The 25,344-nt window shown below is 40.3% G+C and overlaps 2 protein-coding genes and 1 pseudogene across 2 annotated transcripts; all 3 read left to right on the forward strand.

Annotated features, from left to right (window-relative positions):
• LOC143414516 (dynein axonemal heavy chain 6-like) overlaps nt 1-10,036 on the forward strand; it is a 57,395-nt pseudogene extending 47,359 nt beyond the window's left edge.
• A 4,734-nt stretch (nt 10,037-14,770) lies between these two features.
• On the forward strand, nt 14,771-17,323 carry LOC143414517 (uncharacterized). Its single transcript, XM_076879060.1, has 4 exons — nt 14,771-14,826; nt 15,743-15,911; nt 16,252-17,085; nt 17,241-17,323. Exons 2-4 carry the CDS (start codon nt 15,743-15,745, stop codon nt 17,321-17,323), a joined length of 1,086 nt encoding a protein of 361 aa, XP_076735175.1. The 5' UTR covers nt 14,771-14,826.
• An 87-nt stretch (nt 17,324-17,410) lies between these two features.
• On the forward strand, nt 17,411-24,128 carry LOC143414550 (HMG domain-containing protein 3-like). The gene is made up of 19 exons (XM_076879196.1): nt 17,411-17,544; nt 17,644-17,783; nt 17,919-18,123; nt 18,201-18,302; nt 18,388-18,578; nt 18,662-18,803; nt 18,888-19,538; nt 19,634-19,711; nt 20,377-20,552; nt 20,649-20,768; nt 20,843-20,890; nt 20,976-21,059; nt 21,169-21,234; nt 22,292-22,352; nt 22,450-22,500; nt 22,586-22,630; nt 22,715-22,779; nt 22,856-22,964; nt 23,708-24,128. The coding sequence occupies exons 1-14, from the start codon at nt 17,415-17,417 to the stop codon at nt 22,343-22,345; spliced, it is 2,187 nt and encodes a 728-aa protein (XP_076735311.1). The 5' UTR covers nt 17,411-17,414; the 3' UTR covers nt 22,346-22,352; nt 22,450-22,500; nt 22,586-22,630; nt 22,715-22,779; nt 22,856-22,964; nt 23,708-24,128.
• The last annotated feature ends 1,216 nt before the right edge of the window (nt 24,129-25,344 follow it).

The following is a 25,344-nucleotide window of genomic DNA, read 5'->3' on the forward strand; positions in this document are numbered from 1 at the left end:
TTTATGAGCTTTGGGAGTGCTATGATAAAATATCAATATATGAGTGTGTGTGTGTGTGTTTGCCTCTGCAGCGTCAAGAAACTATAACTCTGATCAATACCATACTGGATGTTAATCCTCGTTCTTCAGCACAACATGGAGCTAAGAGTAACGATGACAGAGTCTGCGAGCTCGCCGAGCTGATTCTAGCCAAACTGCCCGGTACGCTGACCCCACATGGATTCACCTGCACATCGATCTCAGTTACTGCTGAGACTTTGCATTATTGCGCTCACTCTTTTTCCCCATGTTTTATTGGTTTGTGTTGTCTTTTATCTCTCTGTGAACTTGTCTTTCTTTTGGAGTGCGGAGCGACTGGACATGGAAGAAGCAACTGACACACTGTTTATCAAAGACACCAATGGGCACCTGATCTCCCTCACAACTGTTTTGGGCCAAGAAGCAGACCGATTCAACAACTTGCTTAAAGTTCTCAGGGTGACGTAAAAACCACACACCTTTAATTGGTGGAGATCATCTCATGACCACTTCAGGAGTTGTTTTCTTTGGATTGTAGTTTATTTACGTGATCTTAGAGGAAAATTCAAAAAGAAAAAAACCTAAACAATCAAAAATATGCGTTCTGTGTAGTTTCAGAAATAACATTTTTAGGAATCTGTCGTTACTGTGATGTGTTATTCTCACTTTCTTTTTCGTAGATGTCTCTTATCACTCTGCAAAAGGCAATAGCAGGTCTCGTTGTGATGTCAGAGGAAATGGACCGAATCTACACAAGCTTTCTGAACAACCAGGTCCCCGCCCACTGGGCGAACTCTGCCTACCCTTCCCTCAAACCGCTGTCTTCTTTATCCAGGTTTGCACACAGATATTAACAAAAACACACACGTTTTCAAGTTCAGTCCAGTGGAATTATAGAAGTTTGTGTGAAATGTGTCTTTATAAAGCGAACATAAATTATGTGGGGAAATTGGAATAGAATAGAAGTCTTTTTCTAGCTCAGGTCTGGCATATTGGCTGTATTTTATTGTGTTACGATCCAATGTTGTCAGTGTTTTGTGTTAGGCGTGACTGTTATGTGTTTCCTGTTTTACTTTGAAGGTCTGTCTTATCTCAGTGTGTTCAGTTTACACTTCCTTGTCTCATCAGTTCTGATTTGCCCCAGCTGTGTTTCCCTCCTGTTGTCCATTCCGATTGCTCCCTCTATGTATTTAAGCCCTGTGTTTCAGTTTGTCATGGGTTGTGATCATTGTGGTGTTGGTATCTTAGTTTTTGTAAATAGCTGTAAATAGATTTATAAAGTAGTAATTGAGTATTTTTCCACCTTGTATATATTGTTCACTGCAGCAGCCAGGTAGGCGTGAGAAGCCATTTTTGTTGATTAAGTTTTCTCCTGTTTTTCATATAAAAAGTTAGGTAAGAGAATTGTCTTTTGTTTGGTTTTCATTTTTGGGTAGGAAAGCGTAGGGACCATTAGGGAGTTTTGTTTGTTATTTTTGGCACTGCTCACTGCTGAAGCAAATAAATGGCTGCTTAGCATTTTAAAAGATACTATTGTTTGGGTTCTTGTTTTGGGTGGAGTGTGGTGGGCCAATGTTTTGTTGCGTTCAAGACACGCCTAGACTTAGGACGTAACATAAATGGGGGCTCGTCCATTCGCTGGAGGGTCCGAGGGTGGGACCGCTTCAGCATTCCATCTGTCTTCGCTGGAGGGTCCGAGGGGCCCGTCTGGCCTTCGTCCGTCTTCGCTGGGGGGTCCGATGGACCGCTTCAGCCTTCTGTCTTCGCTGGAGGGTCCGAGGGACCGCTTCAGCATTCCGTCTGTCTTCGCTGGAGGGTCCGAGGGACCGCTTCAGCCTTCCGTCGTCGCTGGAGGGTCCGAGGGGCCGTCTGGCCCGTCCTCCGTCAAATGCACACATTTGATTTGTGTGTTATCTCATTAGGTTGGAAAAATGTAATAACACATGTACATTCTGAGTTCACCTTCCTGCACATCCTGGTTTAGTGTTTGGTTCATTTCCCCTGATTGAAGCTGCTCTTCCTTAAGTCTGCTCTGAACATGTGTATCGTACAGTCACTATAATTCACGTAAACAAGCATAAACGGGGTAAAGTCCTATTAGTTTATACAGCAGTGGATAAACACTGAGTCACACTCCACATGCTGATTATCTTAGGAAACAGAATCCAATGTAAACTGATTCACTGGGTCAATTCAGGTCCCCTCAGTAATAGGATGCCTGTAATGCAATATATCGAATAAAAGAAGAAGATACTGCATAAAGAAACTGTTATTTAAAGATACATATATTTTAATTGCGTCTCTGCTTCTCTTTTCCTCTCTTGCAAGACTTGGATCACACGTGGTCAGCCCAAATCACTTTGGATCTCCGGGTTCTTCTTCCCTTAAGGCTTTCTTACTGGTAACACACTGAAACATGCTGTTTTTTAATGAACACTAACAGTAAGGCAAACTTTTAGAGCTGAGCTTGAGGACTACAATGATCACTCTGACTACTCTTTCAAGTATACAGTGTAAAAATAAATGAATTAAGTTTAAAAGAGAGCTATTAATTAAATGTGTGTTTATTGGTAGATTTAGCTAAACAGCACAGTGACTTGTTTCAATGCTCTTGTGTCTTTGATGGCCTGTAGGAGTGTTGCAGAATCATGCCCGGCGTTACAGTCTGCCTATTGAGGAGCTTAATTTCCGCTTCAGCGTGGTGCCGGCGTACAGGGATGAGGAAGCAGTCTGTGAGGCTCTACGCACTCTTCCCATTGGTGCAAAACTGAACATGGATGAGGAGGTACTGTAAGAGGAGCAATGCTCTTAGTAATGCTTTCAGTAGTGCTTAAAAAAAGGGCACAAACATTCTTTTCTCCAGCCCTTCAAATATTAGCAGTACTTTAAGATGCTATTTTTCTGGCTAATAGCAGGAGAGCTAATGTGGAAGAGCAGATCAACAATCTCAAGATGCAATCTAAAATACTACATCAGTTTGGTTTTTATGTGCAATATTTTATTCAAACTTCTTACATTTTCACACAAAATCAGTTATGTAGCGAACCCCCCGAATGAAGGATGACACTTTACTGATGACGTTTTGAAGGTTTAATGGCAGTAAACCATCAATCTCACCGTAAGAGCTGGGGATGTATACATAGAAACAGCGTGTAAGCAAAATAATCCACACTCTTACAATCGTAAACCTTATAACATGAAGTTCGTTTCAACGTAACATTTAACAAATGTAGCGACTGTTACAAAAACATCTAAACGTCTCCTTATTTACATCATAACCATACCTTGTGCCTGTATCAAGGGGGCTGCTAATGACAAAAGAAATCACCATAGGCTCCGTTAAGCCATCACTTTTCTAAACTCCCGCAACTGCTGCTGAAAACTGCGCCAAAAACAGTTTTACAGGAAATCGTCCCATCAAAATAAAAGCTTCTACACACGGACAGGAAGTTGGTAGTAGAAAACAGGAATGAGTGCCAAAATAAGGTGCAAGGGAAGGCATTCAGGGTTATTTACACTCCCACCAAAATTACGAATAATTGGTTTACATAAGAACCAAAATGAATAATTTTCCCAAACAAAATAACCCATGTAGGAGTTACCTTAGGAACTTTCTAACAACAATAAAAGTTTTTGTACTGGACGCTCAACAACTGATAGTTTAGTAGAGCGTTGACCTTTATTATTGAGTCTCTTTTCTCCAAGTGAGATCTTTACCCTTCGCACAAGTCCATCTTTTCCACTGACAGTCTCTACAACTCTTGCAAGTCTCCATTCCCCTCTGGGTGCCAGTTCATCCATTTCCAACACAACATCACCTACTTTTAGATTCCTCTTTGGTGAGTGCCACTTTTGCCTTGAAATGATGTTGTGAATGTATTCTTGTCTCCAGCGGCTCCAGAACTGCTCTGCAAGGAACTGCACGCGGCGCCACCTCTTCTTGCTGTACAGGTCCTCATTTGAAAAGGCACCAGGTGGGGGCAACGGTGCATTGGATTTCATGTGCAGCAGATGATTGGGTGTGAGCGGTTCTAGGCTGTTGGGGCTGTTCAAGTTATCTATAGTCAGAGGTCTGCTATTGACTATAGCCATGGCTTCATAGAATAACGTCCGCAATGAAGCATCATTGAGTCTGTCATGAGCCAGTGACAGAGTGGTATTCAGCACACTTCTGACAGTCTTTATCTGACGTTCCCACACTCCCCCTGTATGACTAGCATGGGGTGCGTTCATCACAAAGTCACATTGTTTTTCAGTCAAGTATGTATTTAGTCTCTGAGTGTCTAGCTCATTTAAAGCTGCTTTAAACTCATTCTGAGCACCAACAAAGTTCGTTCCCTGGTCACATTGGATGTGTCGAACTGCACCTCTGATTGAAATGAAACATCTTACTGCATTAATAAATGCATCAGTAGACAAGTCCTCTAAGAACTCGATGTGAATGGCACGAGAACAAAAGCAAGTAAGTAGGAGTCCGTAACGTTTGTGTGGTTTTCTTCCCTCTGTTGTCACAAATGGACCAAAATAGTCCATGCTGCAGTGTGTGAAGGGAGGAGAGGGCTCTAAGCGATGTGGAGGTAGGTCACTCATCCTCTGACCCTCTGGAGCTTTGCGGAGTCTGCGGCAGATCACACATTGTCGGATGAATGAGGCAACTGTTTTACTCATTCCAGGAATCCAGTAGCCACTGGATCTGATTTCATTTATGGTGAATCCCTTTCCTTGGTGTTTTACTTTGTTATGAAAGTGAGATATTATGAGTTTGGCTGCACAATGTTCTTTTGGGATCACGATCGGGTGTTTGAAGGTGTCACTCATTGCATGCTGGAGTCTCCCTCCCACCTTGAGGAGACCATCTGTATCCATGAAAATGTCCAGTTTAAACAGTTTGTTATGATGTGGGAGCTGTTCTCCTTTCTTCAGCTGTTTTATTTCCTGTTCATACGCTTGACTTTGTACATGTCGAATGATCACAAGTTCAGCATTTTTCTGCTCACTCACTGTAGCTGATGCATTTGACTTGATGTGTCTAGCCCTTCTTATGAGACGTGCTACAGCCTTAATTGCTTTGGACCAGGAGGAGAACTTACTTAGACATTCAGCAAGACTTACAGTGTCTGTGACTTTAGTTAACATTGTCTGTACTTTTCTGACTTCTGGATCTCCTATGGTCAGATCCAGCTCGACAGGTTGTGCTGTGGGCAGTTCATTTTTGTAGTTCTCATTCTTGTTCAACCTTCTCCTTAAGTGTTCCAGTCTGATCTCTGCAAGCCTTTTGTTGTCTGGTAAGTTTGGCCTTTGCTTGAATGGAAGAGGCATCTCACAGTGTCCTTGTTCGTTTTTCTTTATCCCTTCCTTAAGTTTTTCCAGAAAAACGAGATCCTCTTGTGTCACGTGCCTTTGTAATCCGATTGAAGAACATTGATCATGTCCATTGGTGTTACAGCAGGCATTTCCTTTATCATGACCCTATGGCACAGACTTGTTTCAGTTTCATTTGACTCTGATGAGCCACCAACAATGCTCCACCCTAGGTCTGTCTGTATGGCAAATGGCTCATTGTCTTTTCCGAGCAGAACCTGTTTTGGAGCTAGAGTTCTTGGACAGTTAAATCCAATGAGTAGTCCAACATCACAACTCAGGAGAGGGGGTATCTGATCAGCGATCTCTGACAGATGGGGCCATTGCCTTGCAGTTTCATTTGTGGGTATGTTGTCATAGTTAAATGGGATGTACTCCTTTGTGTAGGAGGGTGGAAGGTCAATGTGAACATCTGAATTATAACCTCTCACACGTAACCCTGCTACTCTCTGACTTTTGACTGTCATGTGAACTCCCAGCATCGTGGTTAGTTTTAGCTTAACTGGATGGGATGCTGCTTGTAACTGGTTAGTTATCTCCTCACTGACAAATGTGTTGTCACTTTGTGTGTCTAATAAAGCGTACACAAGCTGCTCTTTAGATGGACTCTGAGTAGTGGAAACCCACACAGGAACAATCATGGAGGTACTACCTGATTGACCCACCTTAGTAACATTCAGAGCTGTGGCTGCCATGGTATCATTTTCTGTGGTTGAAGCGACGTTTGTAGAGCTCTGAGGCCTTTCATTTGCCATGTGACTCTCATTGTGCAAACAGGTGGGGTGTCGTCCTTTGCAAGTGTCACATTTGTGGCGATGACGACAGTCTCTGGCATTGTGGCCCACCTTTAAGCACCCGTAGCACAGTTTATTTTCCTTCACAAATGTCCGTTTGTGGTCTAGTGACTTCTCTGAGAAGCTTGGGCACTTTGACAACTGATGACTTTCATCTTTGCAGAACATGCAGGCCACCTTTAACCTTGTGTCATTTGACTTAGTTTTTTCTCCTTGTACTGTGGCTTGTGTAGTAAAGACTTGAGTCACAGATCTGTTTGGTTTGGTCTCCCTTATGTATCTTTTCTCCAAGGATGAGCTGCATGAATAGAGTGCATATGAAGAAGTCACAGGATTACATGCGATTACATGCAATTTCTGCCTCGAGTGCTACAAACTCTGCAAAATCCTTGAAAGAGGGAAAATCTTTGCCTTTCATGAGAGCAACTGTGACTTGACGGTTCCAACGCGTTGCAAGCCATTCTGGAATCTTATGCAATAACTTTTGGTTTTCCTCACAGTCACTTAGTATCTCTAAGCCCTTTACATGTGGTGTTGCTTGCAGACAAGTTGTGAGAAAATCAGAAAAGGCCCGTAGACCTTCTGCATCTTTTGAGTGGATTTTAGGCCACTTTGACAGTTTGTCTCTGAATGCCTTTTGAACATCAAATGGCTGACCGTAGCGTTGGTCAAGTCTTTTCCATGCATCTTTGTATGCCTCTTCATCACTGCGGTAGAACGTGCCCTCAAGACACTTAAGAGCAGGACCAGTGATATACCTTTTTAACAAATGCAGTTTTTCAGCTGGAGATATACCTTTGTGGCCCACCAGTGAGATGAAGGAAGCCTTCCATTCGATGTAGGTGATGGGATCTCCGCTGAACACGATGGGCACAGGCACTGGAATTCTGCTTACTGCTATGCTGTCTTGAATAGCTTTAGCCAGCTGCAATACGTCTGTGGGAGGCGATGGAGTGACAATTTGTGAGTGCAGTTGTTGTAGAGGATTATTGACAGGGATGGATGCATATTGTTCCACTTGTGGGTGATATGAACCTGTAGAGAGCTCTGAGGCTGGTTGTGCAAAGCTTTGGTTGATAACAGACATCCCATTGCTCTGTAACATTAACTGACTGTCCATATCAACTTTAAACTCTTTGTCATAAATCTCTAATTTTGCACGTGCTGCTTGCCTTTCCTTTTCTGCTTGTAAACGCTCTAGTTCAGACCTTTGTGCATCCAATTCCCTCCTGTGTTTCTCTTCCATTTCTCTTATTTTTTGTTTTATTTCCTCTTGTGTGATTTTATACTGAGCTTCTTTTGCAGCTAATTCTGCAGCAGCATCGATTATTTTGGCTGCAATGCTTGCTTCAGATTGGTAACTTGACTGTGATGCAGTACCAAATATGGACTTAGCATGTTCATAAGCTAAGAGCTGATGAAGGCGCTGCCTTTCTCTATCTGCATCATACTCATCTATAGCTGCTAAACGCTCAGATATGATTTTCATAATGTCCTTTGACACTGATTCACAAGAGTCCATTTTGCGCCTTATGACATGGGATGGTTCATTATGCTCTCTATATTCACTGTATGCTTTTGTCATATCATTTACGGTCCTTTCAATATCATCAGCCATTTCTGCTAACCGTGAATCTGATAAATCATTTTTCAGGTCTTCTCTGTATACTCTGACCTGGCCTTTCCAATGTTCATAAATGGTTAGCAGTTTCTTCTCTCTTTTATTCTGTTCATCCCTTTGATATAAGAGCATTTTCTCCATGGGCACACTGAGCCGTTCTGATCGCCTTGGGAACATTTCATTAGCTGTTTCATCAGCTTCGCATGTTAATTCCTTTCGTTGTTCCTTTTCGTTTAACTGACCTCCTTCTATATTTTCCATTTTGAGAGCAATTGCTTGTTACCGGACCGTTGCTGTAGCTTGCTGCTCCGTGCCGTGCCGTTACCGTTCCGATCGCAGGAAGCTCTCGCTCTCGCTGCTCCCGGAGGTAAGCTCTTACTGTAGCGAACCCCCCGAATGAAGGATGACACTTTACTGATGACGTTTTGAAGGTTTAATGGCAGTAAACCATCAATCTCACCGTAAGAGCTGGGGATGTATACATAGAAACAGCGTGTAAGCAAAATAATCCACACTCTTACAATCGTAAACCTTATAACATGAAGTTCGTTTCAACGTAACATTTAACAAATGTAGCGACTGTCACAAAAACATCTAAACGTCTCCTTATTTACATCATAACCATACCTTGTGCCTGTATCAAGGGGGCTGCTAATGACAAAAGAAATCACCATAGGCTCCGTTAAGCCATCACTTTTCTAAACTCCCGCGACTGCTGCTGAAAACTGCGCCAAAAACAGTTTTACAGGAAATCGTCCCATCAAAATAAAAGCTTCTACACACGGACAGGAAGTTGGTAGTAGAAAACAGGAATGAGTGCCAAAATAAGGTGCAAGGGAAGGCATTCAGGGTTATTTACAAGTTATGTTATCAATTATGTTTTTAAATTGTGTTTGCATGATTTCAGTTAGTCCTTGGAAGCAAAACAAACCTATAGGTTTGTTTTGCTTCCAAGGACTAAGGATTTATCTTCAGCCCGCTTTAACCATTAATATGACCTCTAGCTTGTTTTGTTTTTAGGCAAGCATTTGAAATGGTCAATGTAAAATGTGAATTAGAAAGTTGTAGGAAGCTGAGATGATGACCTATTTGATATATGTCTCTAATTCTTGTATTCATTGATTAAGGTTTTTGTGACATTACTTTATCCTGAATCTCTAAATCTGATCTGATGGTCTCAAAGTTAGCACCACAGAGCAAATGTATCCTAAATGATCAAATTAAATCTGTTATCCATTATTTTTGATTGGACTACATACTGATTTCTTTAGTAAGGTTGTGTTATACTTGACTCCGGTGTGAATCTGGAGGGCGGTACAGCCACCAGTATTGTTTTCTTTTTTAAAATACTGAGTTTATTTCCTGATGAGATATCAGATTGATGCCCTCCTAAGCGTCATAAATAGTGAATATCAACCCCAACTTGCCAACGCTTCTTTAAATCTCTGTTCATGAAAATGAAATCCTTAAAGAATAAAAAGCTCTGGATACATCTGATCAAAGCAAAGCCACATGTTCTTTGTTTTCTTTTCTGCCTTTGCAGGTATAGAAACCACCATTTTTTCTGAAAAGGCACAACCTGCAAAAAGAAAGCCTTTGTATTTACTTTGTTTCAAGAGTTTGTCAGTAAAAAGGTAATTCCTTTAATATGGTTACTTGTTAAAACAGTTACCTGAGCCACAGGACGGTGTACTTGTTCACGGCATGTTCATGGATGCCTGTCGCTGGGACGATGTCGGCATGGTGATTGATGACGCGCTGCCTCGGGTTAGGAACGCCATGCTGCCGGTGGTGCACTTTGAGCCACAGCAGAACTACGTCCCAGAGCCCGACCTCTACCACGCTCCTCTGTACAAGACCTCAGCCAGAGCTGGCACTCTGTCCACCACAGGTACACACCTGATGTATCCAAAGTCACTCCCTGGAAACCTTTTTACATTTAAAGTCATGACACATTTTATACTATCATAAGGCCAAGAGTTCGTTTTTGGGCATTGCTGGGAGTTTTGGTGGGATACAGCGCCCGTCCCTGTTACCAACATATAATGTCAAAAAAAGAAAAAAGGATGTTTGCTCAGATTGTTTCCTCACCCTTCATGTCTCTCTCCCTTCAGGTCACTCAACTAATTTTGTGGTGACAGTAATGCTTCCCTCCCAGCGACACAGCGACTACTGGATATCCAAAGCCTCCGCACTCCTGTGCCAGTTGGATGATTAAATGTTTATTCCAGTGCAAAGCAGAATTTTGAATGGCACCAAAACATTTGCACAAACTTGAATTAATTTTGTGTACAACACAGACCGTAATAAAAATTTCACTCTAACTGATGTTTCTGCGTCCTTCATCTCGCACATGTGTTTGACTACATTTATTTATATAACAAACTCTTTAGAAAGGAGACGTCCCATTTTCACAGTGGAAGCACTACACTGCCTTACACTGCTTCATTTCATCTGTCAGTTAACAAGTCACAAGAAGCAGAGGTAGCAAAGGTAGATGAGTTTAAATACCTGGTGTGAGCCATCACTATCCAAGGCAGCACACGGTGAACAAGAGAGGCAAGGTGGAGTGGGTGGAGACGAGTGACAGAAGGATAACTGTAAAAGTGAAAGGAAATTTTTTTAAGTTGATGGCTTCGTGAAAACAAGAAAAGCAATGTTTTAGAAAAACTAAGAATTCTATTTTTTTATTTAGGCATTTATTAGACAAATAAGGCAAATATACCCAAATTTGAAGCAGGAAACTGTACGGTGGCCCATAAAGACAAAGCATGTACAAACTCCAAGACACTTACAAATTCCAAATAGCACGCACAAACTCCAAAACACGTACAAAATCCAAAACACATGCAAACTCCAAAACACGTACAAACTCCAAAACACATGCAAAATCCAAAACACATGCAAAATCCATAACACGTACAAAATACAAAACACATGCAAACACCAAGACACGTGCAAAATACAAAAACACGTACAAACTCCAAAACACATGCAAAATACAAAACACGTACAAAATTCAAAACACGTGCAAACTCCAAAACACATACAAAATACAAAACACATGCAAACTCTAAAACACATACAAAATCCAAAACACATGCAAACTCCAAAACACATACCAAATCCAAAACACATGCAAACTCCAAAACACATGCAAAATACAAAACACATGCAAAATTCAAAACACATGCAAACTCCAAAACACATACAAAATCCAAAACACATACAAAATCCAAAACACGTACAAAATCCAAAACACATGCAAACTCCAAAACACATACAAAATCCAAAACACATGCAAAATCCAAAACACATGCAAAATCCAAAACACATGCAAACTCCAAAACACATACCAAATCCAAAACACATGCAAACTCCAAAACACATGCAAAATACAAAACACATGCAAAATACAAAACACGTACAAAATTCAAAACACATGCAAACTCCAAAACACATACAAAATCCAAAACACATACAAAATCCAAAACACATACAAAATCCAAAACACGTACAAAATCCAAAACACATGCAAACTCCAAAACACATACAAAATCCAAAACACATGCAAAATCCAAAACACATGCAAAATCCAAAACACATGCAAACTCCAAAACACGTACAAAATCCAAAACACGTGCAAAATCCAAAACACATGCAAAATACAAAACACGTACAAAATACAAAACACGTACAAAATCCAAAACACATGCAAAATACAAAACACATGCAAAATACAAAACACGTACAAAATACAAAACACGTACAAAATACAAAACACATGCAAACTCTAAAACACATACAAAATACAAAACACATGCAAAATACAAAACACATGCAAAATACAAAACACGTACAAAATACAAAACACGTGCAAAATACAAAACACGTGCAAAATACAAAACACATGCAAAATACAAAACACGTACAAAATACAAAACACATGCAAAATACAAAACACGTACAAAATCCAAAACACGTGCAAAATACAAAACACGTGCAAACTCTAAAACACGTACAAAATACAAAACACGTGCAAAATACAAAACACGTGCAAACTCTAAAACACGTACAAAATACAAAACACATGCAAAATACAAAACACGTGCAAACTCTAAAACACATACAAAATACGAAACACATGCAAAATACAAAACACGTGCAAAATACAAAACACGTACAAAATACAAAACACGTACAAAATACAAAACACGTACAAAATCCAAAACACATGCAAAATACAAAACACGTACAAAATCCAAAACACGTACAAAATACAAAACACATGCAAACTCCAAATCACAACGGAAGTGCTCCAGGACGCTAGGGGCAGTGTTGAGCTCGACTTGCAAAATAAACGGCAAGTTTGTTGCAAACACATGGGCTCTAGTCTCTGTTGCGCTTCCCAGGTTGCCTAGCAACCATGATACTAACAGCTGGAAACGTGTCATACAACTTTGTTTGACAGAAATGAAGGAGAACATATTTTTTTTCATTTGTTTGTTTGTTTCTACAAGAGCTTTGTGTGATTTGATGAGTATCTGAGGCTGAGACCACAGGACAGTAAAACATGATTGTTGGGCTTCATTTCTGTACTGAACAGTCATTTAACTTACTTACAGTCATTTAAATAACAATTAGCTAATGTTGTTCATGAGACTAAAGTCATATCACTTTGGTAATGTAAATATAATATGGCCAATATTATGGTTATTATATTAGTCATTATTAGCTATTACAGCAGTGAACATGAACTCTTTGTCAAATACTGAGCTTCAGTACAGATTCAAGTTGCAGTTATTTACATGTCTTACCACCTTAAATCTTCACTCAAAGACAAGTATATAGGAATGACTACCAAATTTATTTGCCACTGAAGCAGAAGGATGGCATCTGAATAACACCTCTCTTGACATGCCTAGATGACATTGAAGCTTGGTTGGCTCTAAACTTTTTAAATGTGAATGAAAAGAAAACAGATTTGTTGGTGTTTGGACCCAGTGGCTCCTGTGAGTCCTCTTCTTTTCATTTGGAACCCCTGGAAGTTTATTTTAAACCTGTTGTTACTGCCCTTGGTTTTAAGTTGAACCAGTCCATTTTTATCATTTAAGGCGACTGGCAAGAGTGAAATCTTTTCTTCCTAGGCAGCACTTTGAAACCGTGATCCATGCTTTTATTTCTTCCCCTGTGGACTACTGTAACGCACTTTATGTGGGGGTCAGTCAGTTGTTACTCTGACATCTGCAGCTGGTTCAAAATGTATATTGACAGTGCATATATAGGTGTATCATATATAAGAGACAAATGTTGTTCCTTCAGTATGTTGGCATTACTAAATTTGGCTCAATGCTTACATACATGTGTAAAAAGAAAATGTACAAGCTGTGATAACTGTGTCTGATAGAATGAAGAGTAGACTGATATATGAAATATTCCTTTATTGGGTGAGAAAATCAGACCATGTCATAACTGCTGTAAGTCACACAGAATAGATATCAGAGCCTTAAACAGGCTGACGTCTGCTAAATGGGTCAAACTGGGCAGAAAGTCTACAAACACATAACATCCTTATAGAATATGATGTAACACTATAGATCAACTTAGCTCAGAATATATAAAGCATATAAACAGTTACAGCAATATGATGCAACAAACACAGCAGCTACTGATCCAAAATACTCAAAGCTTCATAGAACTGAAACCAACATTTATTTTAGCTCCATTCTGCTGCTGATACAGACTTTAGGTTTCTGAACATTAAACTTGTTGCTGCCTTTCATAGTGTGTAGCTTGAAGGCCCTGAGTACTCTGAGTACTTTCTCCCACACTGGAAACACTGGGATGATCACATTATTTGAACATTACCTAATAAGACTGATTCAGCACAGACAGTTATGTTAAACTTTTCTAGCAGTCCTTCACAAACAGGGAACAGTCTGTCTATTCTCTCCATCTGTCAGCTGCTGCTGGCTCTTCCTCCTCCTCTTCCTCACACACTGCTGAGTTTGTCCTGGTGGATCATCAGGGCTGCAAAGCCTCACAGATGATGTGCAGCAGTGGCTCCCTCAGTCTGTCCTCACTCTGGACACTTGCAGTTGTCACACATAGAAATCAAATGTGTGATAAGCTGCAGGATTCAAACACAAGTGTAACTTATAAACACATGTTCATACTTTTATTCCACAATCAGAGAGAAAGAAACAGAGAGAGAGTGCAGGACAGACAGACAGGTGACAGTCTCAGGTGTACACACTGCTACACAACAGCACAGAGAAGCAGGATTTAGTGTTTGTGTCATTACGAGTGCTAAACAAGAAGAGTTCCCAGATGGTGCAGTGGACACATGTGACTCCTGTGATTAAAGCATCTTTCTTTCAGCTTAACGAGTGAACCGTCAGCTGACTGACATGACTGACTTTAATTATGCATAAAATCATCACATTCTCTGTAAGATTAAGCTCAGCTATTGAACGGCGAATATTTTGAAGTAAAGGCTTTAAAACCAAGTTAGTACAAACGTCGCTAATGTCACATAACTTTCCCGACATGTTGCCAACAGTAATTTTTTTATGTTCTTCATTATAAAAACATTTGCACATAAATAAGTGACATAATATTCAGTACTTACTTCTGAAAGTTTACTCTTCGTCCGCTCCGCTTCCGCCGTTTTTTAAATTATCCACACCACCGCCGAGCTATGAAGTCTGGGATATGTTGGGCCATGAAGGCTACACCGACCCATCCTTAAAATTCAGGGAAATTAAGGACGCATTTGAGGGCCGCATGTAGAGCAGCCTTTGAATTGGGACAGTCTTCGTCGTGTCGCTGTGACGTAATCGGCCTTAAAATGCGGCCTTTAAGGAGAAGGGTCTGGCTGCAGCCACTGTGGAGCTCCACACTAACCAGAAACACGTGACCTCCACAGTAGCCAGAAGCACGTGACCTCCACAGTAGCCGGAAGCACGTGACCTCCACAGTAGCCGTAAACACGCATGGATACCGTGGAAGTCTTGCAAGTTGATCGCAAAGGTTGGTTAAGTCTTTCTTAAATAAATTTGCCGTTAGTGATTTCATAATTCTAGGAATCGTCTAGTTTTCTTACAATGATCATGTTGCCACTTTTTTTGCGTTACAACAACATTCCTCCTTATTTTAATGTTTTTTCATCGTGCTCCATGGCAGAGAAACACACAGATATGCTTTTTCCTGGGCCTGGTTTCAGTAAGAGAGCTGGATTAACGGCTTCTGTGGGCGAGAAGAAGCAAAAAACACATTTTGCATTAGAGTATGATTTATTGTTGGCGTCAGAGATGCGAAATAACGAATACTTCAATACTGTACTTAAGTAGAATTTTCTGGTATCTTTACTTTACTGCTGTACTTTTTTGTGCCTACTGTATACTTCTTTATACTTCTACTTCTCACATTGTAGCACGCGTATCTGTACTTTGTAATCCGTACATTTGTAAATCAGCCCCCCGCACGCGTGCTTTGGACGCAAGATTACTTCAAAATTTTGTACATAAATGATATTTTAGACCCTGTACTTCTTACTTCGACTTGACTAAAAAGTCGAGTCAGTGCTTTCTAAACAGAGGTATCTAAACTGTAGTAAGGAACGTGTGCACTTGTGACACCTTTGGTTAGCGTCAACACTGTAAATTTCGTCACAAACAGATTTATATATTTATCAATACTTCTATTCGTCATTCTATTCTGTACAGCTTTTTTATTGCCCAGATTTTAGTTAGCCCCTGTTCAATTGACTGTTATATGTCAATAGAAACATGTCTCACAAATTAAAGTGTCTTGTAAAATATTTGTGGGGTTTTTTTCAAGGATTTTCTTCCCAAATCTATTACATGCCAACTGTAAATTGTTATTTCTGCTAAAACCTTAACTTAAATGTGTATGTGGTGTTTATCTGTTTCTCTCTCTGTTTTAGATGCACTTATCAATCTGGAATTCGGGCTTAAAGCCAGAATTGCAGGAATGCAACACGTGTTGCAGAGGACTCTTTCACTGCCCTCTGTGCCCCACTTTCAGCCCTACTGTCAGGGCAAAGATTGAGGAGCATCTAAGTGTGCATATAAAAAATGCTTTGCCTTTCAAAGGTATGTTTGTATGAAATATACTTTATTGTTATAAATATGCACTTTTTTAAGCACTTCTGCAGTATCTTTGTTGACTTAAAAGTTGCTGTTGATATTGTACAGTTCAGTTCATTCATCTGCAACAAAAATAGTGTTTTTATAAAATATATTTTTATTTAGTTTTCACCACTTTCCTAGACATAACTTTTGTGATCCATACCATTTTGCTTTCATTATTGAGGTTGGCTTGGATGTTTTTGTTAACATGTACAATCTGATTGTTAGACAAATTGGTTGCATTCTATACAACTACATTTAAATTACATCTGTTTGTTTGTTTGTTTGTTTTTTTCTCTTACAGATAAAATGATATGCCGGTGCAGGCTGGCTTGTAGGACAACAGGACACTTTCACTGCCCTGTCTGTAATCTTACAATCATACGGCGTGGGGATATGGCAAGGCATTTATTGTCTTGTCAGCATTCTTCAATACCAAGTCAGCCACCATTATCAGGACTGCTCCCCGCTGAACTCTCCGAGGAGACCCGTATTCCTCCGGCAGTACTCTTCGAGGAGCCCCGTCTCCCCCCCAAGGTTTTGTCTTTGGGATCTGAACCATTTTCTGAGTCTTTGTTAGAACATTCATATGCTCTACCCTCTGTGTTCAATAAAACTGCAGCTGATGGAAAGTCCATGAAAATGACATGCCCTCACTGTGGCCTTGCTCTTCGTACCAAAAACTACAAGGCTCACATGATGAGGAAGCACTCCAACCAATCAATAGATGTTTGCCTGGCCAGTCATCTGCAGTGTGTTTGTGTAGATGAAACTACAGGGTTATTTGCTGTGCAGAGAACTGGCCATGGGTTTTCTGTGCCAGTTCACGTTCAGAGGAAAACATGGGGGATGTCTCACAATATCAGATGTGAGCTGGAGGAATGTCAGCAATACCAGTTGCTGGCCCAGCGGAGCGGACTAGGCTTCAGTTTATGTGAGCACCTTCGCTCACTAGATTACTGCCGAGAAACTGTAAAGGAGGTTTTTCTTCAAGAGCACATCGTGATGGAAATGGTGGACCTTAAATTTTTTGGAGAGGCCAAAGCTGCTACATGCATAAAGAGACAGAAAGCTGCCCAGATGGCACATGCTCCACTTTGTGTGATTGTGGATTTTGGTGGATCCTCAACACAGATCTGTTTGTCTGTATTTGAGCCGGAAATACACAGTTTCTGCCGTCTTGGCAGAATATTTGTGACTTACAATGCTCTGAGGAACACCTGGCATTGTGCTTGTGCAAAGCCTCGAATATCATGTCCTCATAAAAACATAGCTAAATGGCATCTCTTCCAGACACAGAGAGACATCTTCAAATCAACTGTACCACTATCATCAGGCACCCCATCACAGATGACTCAGGAGATTTCTTCCTTTGAGGACAATGCTGCCGTCGAAAGGAGTATACGCTATATTTTTAAAGAGAAAAAAATACCTGGATCTCTTCCAGAAAATATCATCTCACAGAAAATGGATCATCAGAAACAGCTCTTTCCATGTGAAACGTTGTGCCAGGTGTGCCCAGAGCACCCAAAACTTGATGAGGCTGTTCTAGTTACCAATAAAGCGAGGATTGTCAGCATGATGGGAGTGATTGAGAGTAAGTTTTAATGAATAAGATTAAACATCAGTGTGAAATAATTAGTTATAATTGTTCCTATACTAATGTTTTGACATTAATGTGATTTGTCTTTAACAGATGTTTCAACACACCATAGATCGTGTCCTCGGTGCCACATGGTCTACAGGTACCAGGAGTGGACAGATGGGCTTCACAACTTTGACAACCATGTTGTTTTGTCTCTTGAACTTTGCCTTTTTTTGAGAGAAAATCTGCAGGTGAGGATCACAAAAATAAAATATACTCATCTGAAGATTGCTTTAAAAATGTGTTTGTGTCATTATGATATTTTGGTGCCCAAATTTAAATATCTGTGTAATCATAGTCTTCTTCACCCTATTGTCATATTACAGAACCATGTATCTGCTTCAAGGGTCATTGACTCATTGGAGGGCTTAAGAAGAGTGAAGTTTCCTTCTCGGGATACCATTTTCCATGCTTATTGCCATTTTGAGGCTTTGACTGACGCAGAATACATGTACTCCTGCATAAACTGTGGGTTTCACCCCCCTGTGGTAGTTATGGACTTACACAGAAAAGGGGTGTTCAAGTTAGCAGGTAAGTTTAATGTACATTTGTGTATATAGTTCATTGTGTACATTATGTGCATGTTTTTATGAGTCAATTTATTATAGTGAGTGACCTCAAAGCCCCGGAAGACTTCAATGGTGAACATGACATTGAAGGTTTTTGGAACTCTATTCACCTGGAAATGATAAGCCGTGGGTTTTTTCCAAGTGAGTGATGGCAAAAACTTTTTGAAAGTCATTCAGTGTTTTAAAGTAATTTAGATTGTAATTAAAAACATGCCATTTTCTGTAGGCGGTGTGAAGAATCCATTTTCCGTTCCACCAAGTTACACGCACTGGGCACCATGGATCGGGAGTGAAACTCGAACAAGTGACATTGTGCTTAACACAGAGTTTAAAAAAGTAGGAACAAGCTCTTCACATGAAGCAAAGCTTAGCAGTGTCACAGAAGACCGTCTGTTGGATGAACTTGCCAAACAAAAGGTAACATTGCTTTGAAGTTTTCAGAATATGTGACATAAAGTTCTGGGGTTGTTCCATTTACAGTTTTCCCTAATTGCTGTCAGGTTGGAGTGGTAAGAAAATTGTGTAAAGCATGCAACATCGACTCCAAAGGCTCCCGCTTTGATCTCATCACCAGACTGAGGGAGAAGATGAAGAGCAGGCAGACATATGATAAGGTCTTTCAAAGCATATGGGGTGCCTCTGGTAAGCATCACTTAGCGATTATTAGAAGTAGCATTAAAAAATGTAATTACAATTACAAACAACTTTTTAAATCTTTGCTTGCAGGAGGATGGTCTGTAATACTATGTCCACATGGCATTGTATACAGTGTTAAATTTAATCTTCGTGCTGAAAGTCCCCGGGATTTTGCTGACCTTCTCCTGTCCTGGAAGCACATGCCAAACGTCTGTGTTTACGATTTTGCGAGGGGTTTGGCAGCACACACCAATTTGCGGGTTCCTGATAAACTGCCATTTCATCCACATGAAGGTCGACTTGCTGAGCCCACTGAGGAAAATGTCAAGGCTGCACAGGATGGAAGCCTGAAAGTGAATCTTCCATGGCTACATGAAAGGATGGATAGTGTAAATGAAAATCCTCATCCTGTCACTGGATCATCTGACCATTATGTCCTGTATGACAGATTTCATGAGGGAAATACAAAAGATCCCAAGGACATATTACGCAGAATTCAACTTGTCCCGGAGCTGAAAGGCTGGCTGAACAGTCAAGTTGTTGAACAGTTCTTTGCAAACATGAGGAAAAGCAATTACTTTTTAAGTAATATGAGTCCATCCACACATGTGTTTCTGATGAGAAATATAAATCATCATTATAACACTGTCACCAACAAGAAACTTCTGGAGAGGCAGCTAAGACATGGTCGACTTGGAAAGATCAATATCTCATTGTCGGCACTGGGTCAAGCTGTCGTAGGTAAGTACATGCATTGTGTCATGACCAGAACGCTACCATTGTTTACATGTTAGGTTTGTTCCTATCTGTGTATATTCTTTTCTTTGTGTACCTAGCCCCACTGGTGTGCAATAAACCCAGAGAAATCACAGAAACGGTGTTGAACCCAGCACCTTCAGCGTCTGGTGACACTGGTAAAATTTCTTATTTTGAATAGTGATTCTCATATATAGGTGAAATAATAATCTTGCATTCATTATCTTGTTGTAGTTGATGGCTCATAAAAGAATTTGTTACATGCTGTTTCAAATGAATTTTGTCACGGGTAATGGGGGAAATACAGACTCAGTCGCGGAGCTCTGGATGCGAAGCAAACAGTGCGTTTATTTACAGTGCTCAAAACAGTCACAAAGCGAAGTACAAAAATCCAACGGTGATCATCTCCAAATTCCCAGTGGTGTGCAGGTGAGTCTCCCAAGTGATTATCTGAGTGTGTTTCTCCTCCGAGGGCTTAATCCAGCGGACTCCTTCTCTCCAACCTTCTGCTCCGTATCACTTCCTCCTATAAACAAGTGACGACAGCTACAGGTGAGAAGGGTAGCCGGCTAAGGCTATGTTAAAAGTAAGAAAACACTCTTTACTACCGAGCCTCCAGTACAATCCAGCGTCGACTGCCATCCAGACACATAGTTAAGTACCTCAGTCCACAACGAGGATGATCAGTGACAGCTGGATGGCAAATTAGGTGCAGGTGTGTCAGCCACTGGGTGGAGGAGGAGAGAGAGAGAAGCACACACATACACACACAGACAGGTCGCTCCGGGAAGGACCGTCCGACCATGACAGAATTTCCTTATAGAAATCCCTATAGAACCTCAGGAAAGAGTTGACAACAAGAAAGCCAATAGAAGGTCAACAGATGCAACTTTTCCTGACCTGTGTGGACCACCGTGCGAAGCTCTGACAAAGCCTGAGAACATTTTGGCCAGCCGTTCATCATGGTGTTTTGTACCGCACCCTGGCCAACAACAGCTTGTATGTTAAAGTTTTCAGATGTCGCAAAGTGCAACTTTTAGTGCTTATCTGATTTGGTCATCCACAGTCTATGACACCTATCTGTTTTTTTTTTAGCTCAACTATGTTCTGGACATCAGCAGACCCAAAGATGAGCTGATTGTTGAAACGTCTTCTGGATGCCTCACGCGGGCAGAATTTTGGACACTGCGTTTAAACAAAGAAATGGAATCGACTGTAAGTATTTTTTTTCTACGAATATGAAAAAATAAAGTGTACATTCATTGTTATCATGACTTTTTCTGTTTCAGATTGGAAATGGCTGTTTCGAGCTTATCACTAAAATTGTTCAGTCAAAGGTACTGTATGTTGTATATGATGATTGCCAAGCTTTAATTGAAATAGTTGTTGTTTTAAATGTTTGTTTGTTTTTTAACATTCTAGGGGATAAGCATTTACATAGAAAATCTGTATGTCACCCGGACTTGGCTTGCACCCTATGGCTGTGATCCACTGCAGTCCTTTCCTGTAAGTGTACCGTCCTTTAAAGAAACAAGCAAGTAATCAAAATGATTTTTTTTTATAACTTTGGTGCGAGTTCATATACAGGATACTTAAAAATACAATTCTGTTTCAGACTGATGCTCAGAGGATGCACATCATAGTTCTCCCTCTCTGGACCCCTGGTCATTTCCAGTTGTGTGTAAGTCTTGTTTTTTGACACGTACAAACTGTTAGAATTTTGCTATGTGTCTGAGATGTATTCAAGCTTTTATGACGCAGTTTCAAAAGTCTTTGATTGTGATCGCTTGCAATGACATTGTTTTCAGGTTTGAAGTCATGGCTAACTGTCTTTTAGGTACTGAAGCCACCTAAAAGAGAAATCCTCTTTCTTGACCCATTATACACCATGGCAGGATTTGGTGGCCAACAATATGTTTCACTTTTGAGGTCACATTTTTATAAGCATTTTTGGTTTGTTCCGGAGTTTTCAGGAACCTGTTCAGTGTTCCAGGTTAAGTGCATCCCAGATCATGTTCTGCTGATCTTGAGTGTTCACACATACAGTACACTCACATGCTTTTTCTATAAACTATATCAGCAAGTTTCTGTGTGGAGTTTGCATGTTCTCCCCGTGTCTGCGTGGGTTCCCTCCGGGTACTCCGGCTTCCTCCCACCGTCCAAAGACATGCAGCTTGTGGGGATAGGTTAATTGGATAATCCAAATTGCCACTAGGTGTAACTGTGTGAATGAATGTGAGTGCGAATGGTTGTCTGTCCCTGTGTGTTAGCCCTGCGACAGACTGGCGACCTGTCCAGTCTGTCGCCCTATGACAGCTGGGATAGGCTCCAGCGCCCCCCGTGACCCTGAAAAGGATAAGCGGAAGCGAATGGATGGATGGATATATCAGCATGATGCTTCAACATTTTATTCTCATCTTCAAATTATGATCAAGTCAGTGATACTGTCTTTAGATGAGTTTCAGACATAAATAGGGTCTTCCAGTGTTCTATTTTTAACATAAAACACCATTAAAAATGAGTTTATAAAATATGCCAACCTTAACTTAAAGCTGTTAATGCTTTATTTTGACCAACTGTGAGCATGTGACTGTAGTTTTTCATTTTGTTATGCTGTTTTTTTGAGGTCGTGTTCCTAAGGCCTGTAGTTACACTTGGTGCTATTAGCAATAAACATTTCACACCCATCATGATGACATCTGTTAACTTGTGAATGTAACTGTCTTTAAAACAAAAAGGAATCTTGCAGTGAAGATCATTCCCGGGCAGTGGTCAGAAAAAAAGAGCTTTGACTTGAAGGTATGTGCTAGTTTAAGTGTATGGTGAATAATATGAATTGCACTAGTCTTCTTTTAAGGGATTTTATTAACGAGCCTTTATTTTCAATGTAATACAGGGTTTTCCAAGCCAAGACTATGGAGTTGACTGTGGGATCTTCATGCTGATGGTAATTTTTCTCTTCTCTTCTTGAGATTCAGAAGCTAATTTAAGCTTGTAAAAAAAATGACATTTTCATTTTTTCTTCCAAATAGTCTGCTCTGTACGTGGCACTGGATGCTTCATTTGACTATACTATAGTAAGTATTCTATTTACTTTCACAGCAATGGAGTCTTGAATCTTTTGAAAGTTGTTAAATATGTTTCATATTAATATTTTACAGTCAGACATGCCCTACTTGCGTAAATGGTGGTGCTTGCTGTTGATGGAGAACTTTGATCTCAGGAGGTATTTATATTTTGACTTCTGTTCTATGTCGTGTCAAAGTTTACACACCTTAACAATATCAACATTTTCTGTTAAGCTCTGGCAAGCTATTTGCACACTGGAGAGAGGAAGCCAAAGCTGTGCTTGAAGGACAACACGTGCCCATTTTCAGACTGAAAAAGCGCAAGTTCCAGGAAGTCGGTCAGGTCAGTATTCACTTTAACCAGTAGTGTAATTACATGGTTAGTGACATTTGAATAACTGTTAAAAAACTGTTCTGCAACAGAGAAATAACTTGTCATGGTCCTGGGTCGGTGACCCAGCGCTTTTAGTTATCATTTTCTAGTTTATGATGATGATGATGATTATTATTGTTTGAGTTCTGTGTGTTATATTTGGTCTGCCTTTGAGTCTGTCTCTGTCTATGGTGTCACCCCATCTGTTTGTGAATCTGTCTGTTTAGTTCAATGTCTTGTCTGGTTCCATGTGTCTGAGTTTCCTGTTTTATTGTGAAGGTTTGTGTCATATGTGAGTGTGCTCAGTTACGTTTCCCCTGTCTCGTCAGCTGTGATTTCTCCCAGGTGTGTTCCCCTTCTGTCTCTCATCCCTTGATTACTGCCGTCTGTGTATTTAAGCCCTGTGTTTCTCTGTGTCAGTGTCGCGTCGTACCCTCAACTAGCTGTGTGTTCTGCTTCGATGTCCCTAGTGTTTGGTCTCCTGCTCCAGTTTAGTGTTTCTTTCCAGTGTTTCAGTCCTTGGTTCCTCTGTTCTGACTTTTGGTTTTCTTTTGGTGAGTTTAGTTTGTACGAGGTTTTTCCCAGCAATAAAGCTGCGCCTTAAGTTTCACTTCCGTGTCTGAGTTCTGCATTTTGGGTCCACCACTCCTGCTTGCCTGCCACACAGCGATTCATGACATAACTATGTTTTTATCCCCGTTTGCCTGACACAGGAGCCAGCAGTTGTTGAAGATCTGCGTCCTGCTGTGCAATGGGTTGTCCAAAATAAGGCACTTTTCCGTGGACACGTAACAATGCCCAAATATGTGTCCTTAAATCAAGGGGACCAGCAGAGGGTCTTAAGAGACATGTCAGAGGAAGAAGACACCGGAGCAAGGGACTTGTTCCTCTTTGTTTTTCAGTTTGCAGAGGACATGGAGCTCTTTTTGAATGCATGTGCTGATGAGCAGGGACTAAGGGTCAGTGCTATGTTTGACATGTGATGGACAAATGAAGGCACTGGCTGTGTTTGTTTGTTTGTTTAATATGTTGTTGTTGTTGTTTTTTTGCGTAGTACAAAATTCCAATTAAACTTATTTCAAAATGTTGTTCACTTGATTCTGTGTCCATACTTATAATAAAGGATTACAGTGTAACAGCATTAAATGTAAATGTAACAGCATTTTTTTTAACTTGTATTTTCAAAATAAAAAGCTTATTGTTGATATTAACAGTAAAGAATTGTAATCAATAATATTTATATACATTTTAAACATTAACACTCTGGGCTCTATCCTGGCCATTTGTGGACACTTCACTTGTTCTTTTTTTTGACTACTGCACTGCAGTGGACCAAAACAATGACACGGGTTTGATCTTAAGGATCTAATAGTTGTGTGTGTTGTGCATGACATTGCCACACAAATATGTATTTGCAAGATAGAGTAGAATAAATTATGACGCATGAAATATTACATAGGCTGCAGGGAATTTCTGTTGATACAGACTATTGAGCTTTGAGTTTCCCAGTCAAACTTAGCTTTGAAGCACCTGCTAAAAACACTTTTACTCTTGTACATTTCATAACAAGACACCATAGCCAAAATATTAACAAAATATGTATTATTAAAAATTTAAAAGCTGCAGCACATACAGCAACAAACACCGTTATTAAATGTGTCCTGGAGTTTATGCAGGTGCAGAAAGTGCTGCTGCTGTAAGTCAGCCTAACAGCTTCCAGATCACTTATTTTTCTGGAAAGATGGTAGGAAGGGCATCACTGCTCATTTCTACAGTCTCCCAGATCTTGGAATACAATCCCTTTGTACCATGAAACCACTTCGCAGTACTAGGAGTCCACTAAAACCTATAAAGAGAGTGATCCTGGAAGAAATGGGGCACACACTAGTGACCTCAACAATTGCAAGACAGCCTTTTCCCCGATGCTCAGATGGGGAAAAAAAGGAAGTTTCATGAAAACATTAGGACTTTATCACCGTTTTATCTTCAAAGTTAATGGTAATATATAACCTAACTGGCTATAAAGAGTAAAAAATTTATATACAATTTTGATTTTGATGAAAAGGACTGGTGCTATTTTAAAGAGTCACGTCGGTAAAAGTAGATAAATGTTTTAAGAAATATACATTTTATAGCATTTTGTGAACATACACAAAAAGTGGCCATTTTTGGCAACAAACAAGCTGAGAGAGAGTTTTATATTTTTGGCTCTCCTTGAACAAAAATAATAGTGCATAATAATCAATGTTTATGTTAATCAATTAAATGTCCCAGACTCTACTATTACTAATACAGCAGCCCCTCGTTTATCGCTGGTGTTACGTTCAAAAAATAACCCGCGGTAGGTGAA

The sequence above is a fragment of the Maylandia zebra genome, linkage group LG22 (genome assembly GCF_041146795.1).
Source record: "Maylandia zebra isolate NMK-2024a linkage group LG22, Mzebra_GT3a, whole genome shotgun sequence".
Lineage (NCBI taxonomy): Eukaryota > Metazoa > Chordata > Actinopteri > Cichliformes > Cichlidae > Maylandia > Maylandia zebra.